Source organism: Carettochelys insculpta, chromosome 10 (genome assembly GCF_033958435.1).
Source record: "Carettochelys insculpta isolate YL-2023 chromosome 10, ASM3395843v1, whole genome shotgun sequence".
Lineage (NCBI taxonomy): Eukaryota > Metazoa > Chordata > Testudines > Carettochelyidae > Carettochelys > Carettochelys insculpta.
In genome coordinates, this window is record NC_134146.1 from 47,197,020 (window position 1) to 47,211,565 (window position 14,546).

General features: G+C 57.7%; 1 protein-coding gene across 2 annotated transcripts in view; it reads right to left on the reverse strand.

Annotated features, from left to right (window-relative positions):
- DIS3L2 (DIS3 like 3'-5' exoribonuclease 2) overlaps window positions 1-14,546 on the reverse strand; it is a 256,171-nt gene that overhangs the window by 8,897 nt on the left and 232,728 nt on the right. For both annotated transcript variants that reach the window (XM_075004083.1, XM_075004085.1), the window contains exon 18: window positions 171-318. In XM_075004083.1, the coding sequence (XP_074860184.1) occupies window positions 171-318 (148 nt within the window). The remainder of the gene's footprint in view (window positions 1-170; window positions 319-14,546) is intronic.

A 14,546-nucleotide genomic window follows, 5' to 3' on the forward strand; every position in this document is an offset into this window, starting at 1 on the left:
GCCTGCTGAGGCTGGAGAATCGCAGCCAGGGCTGCAGCGAGTGGGCAGGCCAGGGCCACGGGGAGGACATTGGCCATGCCCAAGCCATAGGGAGACCCCAGAGTCCTGTCCCCTTCCCATCCCAGCTAGGAGCCTGTGACTCCACCTGCCCTGCGCCATGGGGCACCCACCGAGTGAGGCGGAGAGGAGGCGGTGCACCACGATGTCTGCAAACCGGCGGATGGGCGAGGTGAAGTGGGTGTAGAGCGGCACGTTGAGGGCGTAGTGGCGGAAGAGGCTCTCATCTTGCAGGACGCCAGCGCAGAAGTAAAGCGCCATCTGGAAGGAAAGAGCCCACAGCCCAGCAGAGCTCAGGGGAGGCCGGGAGCCAGGGTTCCCGCTCATCTCTTCTATCAATGGGCAGAATAAATTTTGTTATGTGCACCGAGGTGTGTGTGGATGTGCACCGCCACAGAAACACACGCTGGGGGCGCTCTGCTAATTAGCTGGGCAGCACTTGAATCTCTCCTGGGCAGCTGCCCAAGCACTCAGCTTCCAGGGAATGCTGGTGTGAGCCTCTGTGCAAACAGCTGGGGAAGAGCAGGAAAGCCCCAGCCCTGCGCCCTAGTCCCAGGGCAGAAGAGGACTCAGGTTTTACGCACCAGTCCAGGGAGCCCCAGACACGGTTTAGCAGGGGAGAAACAAAGGCTTGGCTGTGTGGAGTCCCTGAGTCCCTACTGGGGTAACACCAGAGGTGGAAAAAGTACCCCAAAAGTTACTTGAATAGAAGTATTGCTGCTGGCGGGGAATGTACTTAAGTACAAGTCACCAGAGGCTCTTTGGAAAACGACTTAAGTAACAGTACACACCCGGCCCATCTGGACTGTACTCAAGTACCCAGAAGAGAAAGCATGCACTTTTACTCAAGTAACTTTGGGGGTACCTCTGGTTAATGCCTCCCTGGGCCATTTCCACCACTGCGCATTTTCTTTCTCGCACCCCGCCCCGAGGTAGGACCTCTGTCCACGGCAGGAAGGTGTCCTGCCCAACCCCTGGGAAACGGACTTGGGGGGACCCGAGCACCCTGCTCTCCAGCTTGGAGTAGTCTCTGTGGCCTGCGCAGAGCCAAGGGTCCGGGGCAGATGCCCCCCGGACACCATGGGAGGAGCTGGCCTGGCCTTTGGAAAACGGCCCCTGGGCTTGCTGTGCACAGCTCAGCCGGACGCAGGCCCAGGTCCCCTGTCCTCACCTCGGCTGGTCCCAGAGGTGCTGGCAAGGTGGCCTGGTGCACCCTCTGGTGGCAAAGGGAGGGAACAGCCTGCTTGGGAGCCCAGGCCCTGGGATGGGGGTGCGCAAGCTGGCCAGGGAACCCTGCCCCGGCCGTGGCAGACGGGGGCTCTGGCGAGGAGCCGGGGGCGCGGCTCAGTCTGTCGGACGGGCTCTGGGGCACCCAGCAGCACAAGTCCTGGCATTCCCTCTTCGCACTCCCGCAAGGGCTGGCAGCTCCCACCCTCTGCCCAGCTGTGCCAGGCTCGTCTCCCCTGAGCAGGGAGGGGACCCCATTCCCGCCACTCTGCTCTCACCGGGACACTGACCCACCCAGGAGCCCGTCTGCCCTCGGCGGCCCACGGGGGTGGCTTGCTTGGGCAGGCAGGATGTGTGAGCCGTAGGGCCGTGCCGCCTACTCTGCCCTGCCTGACTCTGGGAAAAGACAGCAAGCAGAGGGCAAACGGGAGCACAGCGCGGCAGACTGGAGGGAAAGCCCCACTCGGGGGCTGCCAGCAACAGCCCCTGCCTCCTGCTCCCCAGGGAAGGGCAGAGCCAGCCCTAAGACAGGGGGAGGTAGCGGCAGGATTGAAACAACCCTGCCTGGAATTCCCTGGAAAGCCCCCCAAGGGGCTGCAGGTCCCCTGGGATGGGTTTGCTTCCAGTGGCCCGAACTGACACTGGCCGGATCTCCACGCCCTACCGAACGCTTAACGGAGCTGCAGCTGAATCCCACCAGCCAGAAGGCTGCGTGTGGCCTCCCTTTCTCCTGCTGCCTCCAGCCAGGTGAAGTGCGCCCTGAAGGGCTGCCCTGGGGAGAGCGGGAACGGATGGCGGCCGGCAGACGAGGAGCGTGCTGGCAGCAGGGCGGAGTCGCTGGTGACGTGTGGGAAGCGAGGCCAACGTGATGGATCTAACAGACAGGCCGGCCTGTTCCAGGCCCGTGAAGGATGCTCTCCCGACAGAGGATTTCCGCTGTGGCTGCAGCCTCTGGAACTGCGAGGAGATCAGATGTGGGGCTTGCCTGGGCCCTGGCCTGGGGGTGAAATCCATCCCCCAGCAGCGCATGGGGCTTTCCATCACTAGCACGGCTGCCTGCTCCCCACTCGGGCGGTAGAAACCAAACTTCCCCCCTTCCTTTGGGAAAGGAAAAACAGCCTCTGCCCCTCCCCGGCCCCATCAGTCATGGGGATTAACGGAGCTCCTCGGTACAGCTAGCTGGGAACAGCTGCCGCTTGGCTCACGCCGGATTAAATCTGCAGAGGCTAAATAACAGCTCTGGAATAAATCAAGGGAGCTCGACGAGGCCTTTTTCTGGAAGGGGCTGCGCAGACGGACAGACAGCCCAGGGCCTGCTTCAGGCAGGGGCTTGCTGGGTTCGCCTGCCCTCCCCGGCCGGCTCTCTGGAAGGTCAGGCACACAGCCCTTCAGCACGGTCTCTCTTCGGGCCCCTTTCGAAGGGACAGGCCTGAAGGTTTACCCCTCTGAGAGGCTGTACCACTTTCCCATTCCGCTTAGCGTTGGAGCTGTAACGTCGCCGGGTGCCGTGATTCCCAGCTCAGCACCCTGTGTGAGCCTAGAGGCTCAGAGTCCTTTCGAGGGACCTGCCATCAGGGCAGGCCGAAGACACAGGCGTGTGCCTGGCTGTGGGGTTGGCTCAGGAGACAGCTGCAGGTGGGAAAGGCAGGGCTGGATTGCCTCTCCTGTTGGCCGGGGGTTTAGGCTTTGTGGGTCCCCTGTAGGTGAGTCTTTTTCCTGGCTCAAGCCAAAATGATCACAATTATGGCCTCCAGGCTACTACCACTGTACAGACCCCGCCTTGGGTGCAGGGGGTTCTGACCTGGGGAGGCAGTGGGGTGCGGGGAGGCGTACGAGGTGCATGTCGGAGGCAGCTCCTGCCCGCTGGCACGGCATGGCTCAGGTAGGCTGCTCCAGGAAGCAGCCAGCAGCTGGTGAGCCCCTGGGCACCGCTGGAGGGTGGGGGAGAACACGTCTCCATGTGCCAGCTGTGACCACAAGTGCCACCTCCGGCCAAGAGGTCAGTGCTGGGGGTAAGGGCTAAGCATGGAGCTGCCTCCCTCTTCCCCAGCCCTGCCAGGGGCCACGGAGATCTGCCAGCAGCTGGCTGCTTCCAGGAGCAGGGTAAGGCCACAGCCTGAGCCCTGCTGGACTTTTAGGAGCCTGGAGACGGCGATGGACCAGCAGAGGCTCCAGCGTCAACCAGTCCATTGCAAGAGATGCGTTGGTGACCACTGGTTTCTTTTTGCAGGGCCCCACTTCACTGGAGCCCATTAATCTGGCCCTGAGGGTCGGAGAGCAGACAGGTGAACCGCAATGCGTCCCCCAACCTTTCCCTTCCTGTGCAGAATAAGTCTGTGATGTGCCCGGCGGCGTGTGCGAATGCGCAGCTCCACGAGCAACACAAACCTCGCCGAGGGCTCTCTGCTAATCCGCTGGGCAGCGCTGGACTCTCTCCTGGGCGAGCAGCTAACCCAGCGTACAGGGACCTGTGGAGCGGCAAGGGGCCAGCTGCACTAGCTGCTGCAGAGCTGGGCTGGCACAGGCATGCCAGGTCAAGCTGCCCAGTGATCTGGAGGCTGAGGGGGGGCTCAGCTTCTGCAGCACCAAGGCACTGGCTTCTGCTGGGGCCATTAGGACGCTTGTTGGACCGGCAGGAACAGCTGTCAGCCTCCCTCTGGGCGACAGGTTCCGTACCCCACTGCTACTATGGGGCCAGCCCAACCCGCTCAGCGCCGGCAGAACGACCGGACTCGTCCCTCCAGCGCCGTGTCCAAGGGGAAGATGCTCTGCTGTGCCCCCAGTTCACGGAGATGACTCAGGAGCACTGCCTGACCTACCACTGCCTGCCCCACACACCCAGCGGCAGCCTTACATCAGGGACGCTCTGGGCTCCCCAGGCTCCTCCAACAGGCTCCTGCCGTAGATCTATGGGGTCCGGTCACTTCTGAAGCAGTCGCCGCTACAGTGGCTCCTGCTATGGCAAACTAGCCCCTCTGTTCTGAAAATGTATGTCTTGTTCAAGCCAACTAGCCGCACTCCACCGGCCCAACAGCCAGATGTGTCTATGGTCTTGGACGCCCTGGCCTAGATATTTATGATTCAAACCTTCCCAGCAACAGCGGGAGAAGTGCTCCATGCTGGCATTCAGGCAGGATACACACGCGGGCCCAGGGCTTGGGCACCGTGTTCCTCCCCAGCTACGGAAATGGGACCATAACTCAGGTACAGGGAGGTGAGTACCGGAGAATCAGGATTTTCTGAACCACTTTGGACCAGAGGTGCCAGGTTTCGGCTTACGTAGCGGCCCAAGTCTGCCAGGCGCTTTACAATTCGGGCAAGATGTCCGGTTCCCGCCTCGGAGAGCTTACGGCCTCATCAGGTAAAACACAGGTGAGGGGAGAGGAACAGAGAAGCTCCCATGCCGGGTGACCGAGGGGGGAGCTTGCAAGGTGGCTGGTGGTAGCCCTGTTTAGACCAGGCTCTCCCCCTTCAGCTGCCACTGCCATCAACTTTGCAGGCCTGGCCTTCCTGCGGGCAAACACCTCAGCGTGTTGGCTCTCTACTGCCTTGAGAGCTTCACCAGCTTTTCTGTTTGCCAGGGAGACTTGCGCCGATCCCTGGCGCTTCAATTCAGAAGCAGCTCCAGAGCGAACTGCTGGTCTGTGCGGTTAAATCAACACACGAGCAGTGCTGGCCCTGTGTCTCCCAGCAGCCTCTTCCATGGGCTGGGCAGCTGATGTTATTGCATGTTCCCCCTTGTATTTGTACATCTGCACAACACCAGCCCGAAGGGCTGGAAAAACAACCGAGACAGAGACCGAGGCGCGCAGAGAAGCCCCTTAGGTCGGGGGTGCTTTGGCGGGGTCTTCTGGAGCGCCGATGGAACGAGTCCATTTAAAAATAAGAGCGAGAGATTTAAAAACAACGGGAGTTGCCTGCTCCTATTACAGAGCTGAAGCCCTGCCCTGGGATTCATGGGTCAGGCAGCTGCCTCCCTCCAGCTCCCAGCCGGAGCAGCTCCGCCAGCTCTCGCTGAGCTGAAGTGCACTGAGCCGGGCAAGTAAACAGAGCAGGTTAAAAAAAGCAGCATGGTTCTAGCCAGATGATGAGACCCAGCAGCCAGGATAGGAGCGCCGACAGCTGCCAAGTTCCACAATTTTGATGCGTTCGATGGAGCACAATCACCCTGACTCGGTGAGCCTCGTGCCCCAGGGGCTAACGCGCTGCAGGCCACGTGGGAGAGCCACTTTAGTCCTGTGCTCCACCTCCAGGGAAGAAAAGCGACTTCTGCTGAGCAGCCCCCTGACAGACTCCAGGTGGGATTTGAGGAAGCCCTCTGCAGGGCGCTGAGCTCCTGGGATGTGTGGCTAGAGTAGAAGGACCCCTATGCTCCAGGCAGAGCATGGGAAAAATGCAGCCTGGGACTTCCGCAACTTTGCAGCCCATCAGGTGTGTCACAGGTCTAAGGTCTTGCTGACTTTTACATAGTTTGATGTTTGACCTGACTCTTAATTCCCTCCTCCCCCTCCGGCACTCTGCTGATTTGCCAACCTGGATGACAATTTTTGACCCTGTGTGTGTTATACATTGAGTCTGTTCTGGCAGGGCTGTTGATCTGAAGAAGTGGGTCTGTCCCACAGACGCTCATCACCTAATAAATTATTCTGTTGGTCTTCAAAGTGCTATGCGACTGCTGTCTTGTTTTGATAGGACTAAGGCCGGATCACTTTGTGCCCATCAGCTCTCGTGGGCCAAACCTAGGCAGGCTGCTCACTAGGTTATGGGCTTGGAGGAGAAAACCCTACTTCATGGGAGCCCCTGGGTTGTGGAGAAAGTGGTTCCCTCAACGGGAATGGTTTTCCCCCCCTCGTTCCTCAGCTATCAAAGTAGAGTCCTAACCTTGCTCCCCACAGCCCTGGTCACGGGAGGGATATGTTAGTCCTACTGCTGTGGCCAGTCCCAGCTGGGGCTTTCCTACTCTGCTACCTGAAGCCAGGGGTGGCCTTGGGATCCTTCTCTACCTCTTGCCCTGGACTGCTGTTTTCAGGACTTGCTGCACCCCTGCCCTGAGGTGTCTGCATTTCCCTGGGGGCGGACGTAACACGAGCATACGCTGTAGATGAGCAGGTGAAATGGCTGGATGCTCAGACTGTTCGGGGGCTGCTGGGAGGGCACGTGAATGAACGCGGGCAGCTCCGTGTGCCCGTCACCTGCAGCACAGCGACCTGCAGTGATTCTGGCATGAGGCAGAGCCGGTGTTTTCTCATAACAAGGGCGCTCAGCTAACCGTTGTGGTCTAAGAATGGCAAGGAGCATGACTATCGACGAGCCACGGCCAAGCAAGGGCAGCTTTCTTCTCAAGGGAAGGTCGAATCCCCGAGTGACTGAGCCACTGAAGGGTGAGGGGCCAGGCTCCTTGGTCTGTTACTAGCTGCCCAGCACACCAGCCGAGCGGCGCTCCCAGTGACTGCATTATGAGCTTCTATCCTGCCCCCAGTTCGAAAGGCCCTCATCCCGACCCAGGGGTTCGGAGCCTGTGCCAGAGACCCCAGCCTGGCAGGATCACGCGTTGATTAGCTGCCGGTGGCTCTGGCCGACTTGCCCACAGCTCATCTCTGACACAAGCCTCCAGGCTGCGAGCGGAGATGTACGCAGCCAAGGTGGCCAATTGGTACCCCCCAGCAGCTGTGTTGTCATGGAGACGAGTCCTAGCTCTGCCACCAATCACAGCCACGGCCCCGGGGTCCCAGCGCTGAACCAGGAGCCCATCCAGGTGCGGTTTGTGTGATGGGGTTCTGGGGTCCCCCAAGCTCTGCACCCCGGCCGTAGGCAGGAGAGTCTCTCACTTAGCAGGAGAACAGCGGGTTTATTAGCCGACAGGACACAGCATCGTACAGAGGAGTCAGTGCAGCAGGCAGAGACAGCCAGTCCAATCCATGTTGGGGAGAGGAGGCCCCGAGGGGCCCCCAGAGCTGGGGCCTTGCCCCCTCCTTTGTCTTTCTCTCCCTCAGCCCAGACTCACTGCTTCCAACTCCCAGTTCCAATTCAAACCCCTCAGGCTCCACCTCCTCCTTTGTCTGCAGTACAAAGGTGTTACCTGGTCGTCAAGGTTACCCTCAGCAGGAGCCCCACACCCTCTGTGAGCCACTCACACACACACAGGTATCCCCCACTTCATCACATCTCTCCCCCCTTCCAGACCGAACTGAGCGGGGTCACTCAACTGGTGACCTGGGGAAGTTCGGGGCTCTCCCCTTGTGACAGGGCATTGGCTGTACCCTCTGTTCTCCCCTCAATGTGCACCACCTCCACATCATAGTCCTGCTGGGGGAGGCTCCAAGTCAGGAGCTTGGTCTTGGCCCTTTTCATGTGATGCAGCCGGGCAAGTTCCTTTAGTTCCCTTGGGTTGGTTGGTCTCGCTGCAGCACCAACAGATCGAACAGGTCTTTTGTGGTCTGGGTCCTGCCCCATCTGACCACCAGTCCATACAGCTGCTCCAGCCAATGTCTGGAATTCAGTTACAGTCCAGTAACGGAAGGTACAAATGCTTCCATCCTTGGCATTTAGCCAGACCACCACAATGGCTGTGTGCCTCAGTTTCCCCTTCCATGCCACACAATAGGTTTGGAATGTTCCTTCTCATGTCAGAGGTTGCAAGACTAGTTACAGGGAACAATGGTGACATTTCAGAGTTACAGACTCCTTTAGCATACAATTTATGCTTCTACATCAATGTCATCATGTCACATGGCTCTTTTTAAACATTCAGTGCATGGTACAATTCTACAGCTTTTGGTAGCAGCACCCCTTGGTTACAGCAGTCAGCGTGAGTAACAGAACAAACCCATTGCAACTGTACATTTACGTTGCTCTTTGGTAGACCACAACTTTTGTGTAACCTCCTTGAGAATCTGGTATTTTGGGGATAAATGGCTGAGGCCTTTCTTAGCACCATCAAGTTCTAATCTTCTCTCTTGCCCCCTGGGGTGGAAATTTGATCTCTCTGGCTGTGCCCTCTCTTCTAACAAGAGCTGGGCCATTGATGATCTCAGGGAGACGGCCCCCCCCACCAGTCTGGAAATTTGCAAACCAAACTGCTTTCTGAGAGTTGTTTTGTGAGTCCCAGTCGCAGAATCCACATGAAGGAATCCCTGTTTATCCCTTAATGGCCCACCAGGCCCAAAGCTCCTTTGTCCTTCCACCTCCAACTACTGCCTCCCCATGGAATCAGAAGTGGAGTCCAGTATAAGAATATAAGTGTTTCCACCATCTGGAGATGGGGAATTGCTGGCGCTCTCCTGCATCCTACAGAGACTGACTGTGCAGCCGTTTTATTTGGTTCTCGCAGGGCTGCTCACATTCCCTGATAGTTTTCACTTTACTTGCACCAACTTCCAATTCCTGAGAAACTTTTACACTGCCTGCTTTGGACCCTTCCAGAGCACAGCCAGTGGTTTCATACTCAGGCAGGTCCTGGCCATCAGGAGCTGAAACAAACTTCTCCCCAGGCAAAGGGCTGCTCTGGCTCTTACAGACAAGCACCTTTCCTGTTCATTCTCCTTCACCTCACTCCCATTTTCTGCAGTCCCCACAGACGGGTCAGGAAAAGTTTCAGGGAAATTCTCTTCCTTAAGAGCTTCCCCAAACAATAACTTACCCCTGTCTGGCTCCACAGGGGCACTGCTCCCTTGAGCCACAACCAGCTCCTGGGTTTCACCCAAACCCAGGATCACTTCTGGCCCATCAGGCAGATTCCCACGTAATCCCCCTTCAGGCAGACAGCCAGTACCACCGGACAGAAGGTTAAGGGTCCCTTTCCTCCCTTCTGCTACCAGCTCCTTTATCTTCATCAGTTAGCGTAACTCCATTGCCTGTCTGTTCTTGTGTCCTGGCGAGAGGATGACTCTGGTAGGACAGAGTCCTCTCACCCCCTCCCAGTAACACCTCAGCATCAGGCAAAGAACAAGTACCAGAATCGTCTGGTCTCTGGGATTCCCTGATGATACTAACTGGATTAGACCACGTTAAAGCATCATTCCCCCTGAGAGACACAGAGGTAGGCCCACTTCCCATCTGGGCTTCAGCTGCCCTCAGATCCAGCTCTGGGATCTTGGCTCCATCTCGAGCCCCCACAGGCTCAGGCAAAGGATTTACTTCCCCAGAAGCAGAAGCACTTTTCTTGCACCAAGGACCAGTGTCCTTAGCAGGGACACCACTGCCCATCCCAGAGCCATTCCCTCTGCTCCAGCCCCCATGGCTGGATTCAGAGACACACCTGGAATGCTCTTTTCTGGTGGATCCTTCTCCAGCCACCCTAGGCTGAGGAATCCTCCTCAGACAATGGGCTAGTTTCCTCATTGGCACCTTTTCCAAACGCAGGCTCTGCTCTCTCCCCAGGCTGCTGCTGCTGTTCAACACAGACAGACAATGGGAGACACTCTCTCCTTTGTCCCAGCCCCCCGGCTGGTCTCCACACACACACAGAAGGTGGAGCAGCTTCTCTCACAGACAACTTGCCATTCCCAGTGGACAAGCTGCTTTCCTGCACAGACACACAGGCACCTTCCTCGGCCCAGGCCTGGAAAACTCTTCGTAGGTCTGTCTTGGCCACTAGTAGATGATGGGTTGGAATCGCTCCTTCCCTCCTTGAGCTGCGGCAGGCCACTCGGTTCAGAGCTCCATGCAGTCCAGGGTTCCCTGCCCCGATCCGGGCTCACCTCTGCAGGATTCTCCTTAACCCTCAGCTCTGCCACTGCACATCCACGCTGCCTTGTCCAGCTCCTTTAATCTCGATTCGGTTTCCAGGTGCTGCCACTTCACAGCGGAGTTGCTCAGTGTGGTTGCAGGCTCTCAGGCTGATGCCCTCTGCACCCCACGATTCCTGGAAGAATCCCTTCAGTGTGCCAGGCTCCTTGCGGGTCACAAGCTGCCCAGGGTTAGGCCGTAGGCCCCTCCGCCCTCTGGGACCGACTCCAACAGATTCCCAGGAGTAACCCCTCCTCGGGTGTGACACCCCCTCTTGAGGACCACGACCGCAGTTGCTTGGGTTCGGCCGCAGGCCCCTCCGCCTTGGGGAACTGCACCTCACTGCCCTTCAGCACACCTGGGTCTCGCAGGCCCCACTTCTTCCGGGGCCCCGGTCACTTACTGCTGGATGCTCCATCCTCGGGGTGCAGAACATCCCACTTCTGACACCAGTGTGATGGGGTTCTGGGGTCCCCCAAGCTCTGCACCCCGGCCGTAGGCAGGAGAGTCTCTCACTTAGCAGGAGAACAGCGGGTTTATTAGCCGACAGGACACAGCATCGTACAGAGGAGTCAGTGCAGCAGGCAGAGACAGCCAGTCCAATCCATGTTGGGGAGAGGAGGCCCCGAGGGGCCCCCAGAGCTGGGGCCTTGCCCCCTCCTTTGTCTTTCTCTCCCTCAGCCCAGACTCACTGCTTCCAACTCCCAGTTCCAATTCAAACCCCTCAGGCTCCACCTCCTCCTTTGTCTGCAGTACAAAGGTGTTACCTGGTCGTCAAGGTTACCCTCAGCAGGAGCCCCACACCCTCTGTGAGCCACTCACACACACACAGGTATCCCCCACTTCATCACAGTTTGTTCAGCGGCTAATGGCAGACTTACAGCCTTCTGCCCCATGCTCTGCTGCTCAGAGCGCTGCCTTGAGAGGCAAAGAGAGCTGCCGAGACGGGAAGGATGGGTGGACTATGAGACCTGGACTTTTTAAGGCCACATTCTCCACTCAGCCGCGGCTGTTTTGCAGGGAAAGAGACTGTCCACCAGCCAGCTTCCTGCAGCACCCTCTGGGGCAGGAGCCATGCCAGAGAGGGACTCAGCCGCACTCACACTCCACTGGTGAAAAACCACTTCGGGACCAGCGGGTGAGAGACGGCAGCTCCTCAGCTGCTCTAACTTACACCAAGGCCGGCAGGGTGGCGTATGCCTAGCAGCTGGAGGTCCCTGCCTGGCAATGGGCAGAGCTCGGCTGTCAAGCAGATTCCTCCCCTCCATTTTCGCCTATTTCTGGGATAACCACAGAGCTCCTCGCTCGTGGGAAGAGATGTTCGGTGACAGGAAACGTCACGGGCTGGCGTTCCCCGAAATTTCACCCACAAGAACCCACCTGTGTACTTGCAAACAGGCGGCCTGGGAAGTGTGTGTGTCAATGCCAGACAGCGCTGCCGAGAGCCATTGTGGGCCCCAGGGCAAGACAGGAGGGGGCCCAGCTCAGTGACCTTGGACAGCGCGGGGCCAATGGTGGAAGGGGTGGGGCCTAAGTGCGGCTGGTACTGCCGCGCTGTCCCCACACCCCGAGCCGCACGCTGCCATGGCAATTCAAAGGAGCCCAGAAGCAACTGCTCCCTTCGCCCCCCGTGGCTGGGCCTGCTCCCAGAGGACATTCACTTGGCACCCAGCGGAAAGCAGGGGCTGGGTGTTTTCACTGGCAGGCCCTGAACTCCAGGCAATCCCAGCCACTTGGGCAGAAATCGGAAGCATCCCTTTTCCAGCGAGAACTGAGGTCCAACGTGGCTTGTCCAGAGATGCCGCCAAGCAATGCAGGGACATACTCATGGCCCGTGGCCCTCACAAAGCTGGTTTCTCTGTTCACTTGCCACGTTTCCCACCTTCCCCGGCGTCGGCTAGATTATGGCATTGAACGCCAAGTCGAAGCACGTCCTGCCCAGGAGTTGGTGCTGACAGTGCATGAGGGATACCATGAGATTCTCCAAGTCTGTCTGTCAGAGGGCCAGATTTCCGACCCCTATGGCAACACGGGTGTTATACATGCCCCACACGGCCTGAACATTTTTTGCATGCACACAAAACGTGGATGTTACCAGTCCACATTAGTGAGACCTATTAGCTGGAGGTCCGTTTGCTGCACCCATTTGGACTTGGTTTGCAGCCTCAGTAGCTGAACTCATCAGTGCTCTTCATGGTGCTCGAGGTCGCCTGCAACAAGCGGCTCAGGTGGTCCCACTCCCTTGGTCTTTTGCCAGGAGATGTGCAACCCCATGGTGTGGGCTATGTCTGAGAAGCCTTGACGGGTAGGGCTGAAATTCACTGGCTTTTCCACAAGCCAGGAGGTAGCGCCATTGGCACTATCTTGGGTCAGTGAACGCTTCTTGCCCAACCTTAATTGCAACTCATGGCGTGGCAAACCTAAGATCCAGCTGGTAACTTAGCAGAATCGCGTTGGGGGAGAACACGTCCCTGCAGCACACGGGGGGCTGTGCAGAAATGCACCACAAGCGCAGCACAACCAATGCACACCCTCACGTTGCTACAAGAGCGGGCACCGACCCGTCCAGAACGAGCCGAAGTGCGGATCTATCAGCAGGCTCAAAACCCGCTTTGATGTAAAGATATGCCCCATGAGGCGGGCAATTAAATTCTCAGTACAGCTCAGCTGGGCACTGTAGCATAACGGGAGCATTCATTAGCAACCAGCCAGCAGCGAAACCCGATTGCCACAGATGAGAAGTCAGCCTTTGCAGCACCCTGCCAAACAGATGAGCGTGAAGGGGCCTGAGAACAGTGAGATCAGCCTGTCGCCGCTGCTTTCGGCTGCTCGATCCTTTGCCCTTGTGCAGACACACTGCAATGCTTGCTTCCCACTCTGCTGCTACCCTGATGTCCACACTTCTACAGAGCAGGCCCAGGGCAGGCATCCTGGAATGTTTGGATGGTCTTTGCTACATCCTCAAGCAGCAGAGGATCAGATACTCTCAGCTGACAGCTAAATATCCCGGCAGGACCTTCTCAGGGCAAGTCAAGGAATGGCCAACACAGAAAACTCCAGCGTGATCCTGGCAAACGCTGCAAACTGCAGATTAGTCGACTGGGATATGAACAAATGTACAGGTCTTGCCTCTGTGTGAATCCGTCACCTTCCATTCAGGCGGTGATCAGGTTGCTAAAAGGCAGATGAACATGGAAATACATATGCACAGACCCACATGCAGACATTACCTGCAAAAGTGACTCTCAACATGGAACGGGGAGGAGGCTGGCGACTCCACAGCAACGATCTATTTACAAGTTAAAAGACGGCTTTGCAAAGAGCCAGCCCTGTATCCTCACCTTGGGAGCCCAAGTCTAGCTGGACTCCATCTGGTTCACATACCATTAGCAGGAATGAAGTGTCTACCCCAGGGCACAGGGTCCCAGTCCTGCTGGCACAACGTTAGCCAGATCAGAATCCAGCTCGCTCCCCCAAGGTGGCGTTGGCTCTGCTGAGCTAATGGGGTTTGCCCGTGAAGGCAGCAAGATCTGACACAGATTATACCAAGAGAGAAGTTTATTGGGCAAGACAGGCACCGCTGTATGGACATTTTTCTGACCATGGCGATATGCTTGAAAAGAGTTATGGTCTGTGGTTTCTGAGGCAGGGTTAGCTTCCTTCTGACAGCCCAAACAACTGGTGTTCTCCTTTGCACGCTCCTCTCCTTGAGCCGTTACCATCTACTAGTGGGACAGATCTCTCCTTCCAAACAGGCGTCCTGACAACTTTCCCCTTAGCACTCATGTACGGAGCAGGGCGGTGGCACACTTGGAAACCTGAATTCTTGGAAATTTCATCAGAACAGAGAGGGCACCCCCATGACGGGGGTGGTGGCATTTTACAGGCAACCACACTGGCACCATTTCAGCATACAATATCCTTGGCAATATGCCTGGCAGGTACTTGGAGGTATTGAGTCAAAAAAAAGACACCAGCCACCTCATAGAGCCTAAAATTGACACTTCACAGTGTCACAGCCCTGGAAAAAACTGCGTGGTCAGCTGCACACACACTCCTGTCCTGCTTTGCTCGAGCTCAGAATCTATTTAACTAGGCTGTTCTCACCCCTCCTCTGCGACTGCTGGGCTTGCCCGAGCTGTGCCCTCACTGGAAGAATATCAGCCCCCAGGTGAGCTGAGTTACTCGCCGGGCTCCAGGGCATGGCACAGGGAAGTTTCACACTCCTGGAAGGGGCAGGGTCTCAGGTGGAAGGGGCGGGACTGGGACAACTCTCTCAGCACCATACAGACCACACTGTATGCCCACCATCCACCACTGCCACCTGGAGCGTGCCAGCCGGGGCTCTGCCGTGTGCCATGCAGGGCTCTGGAGCGCCAGCTGTCGGTAGCAGCAGCAGAGAGCCCCACGCTCCTCAGAATCCCTGGGTGCCACCTCCTCTTCTCCCAGCCTGCAGGCCCATCAGCACCAGGTGCAAAGGAAATGCAGCCCGTGTCCATTTTGGGACAGTGGCGAAAGGAAGCTGGAGAGTGAAC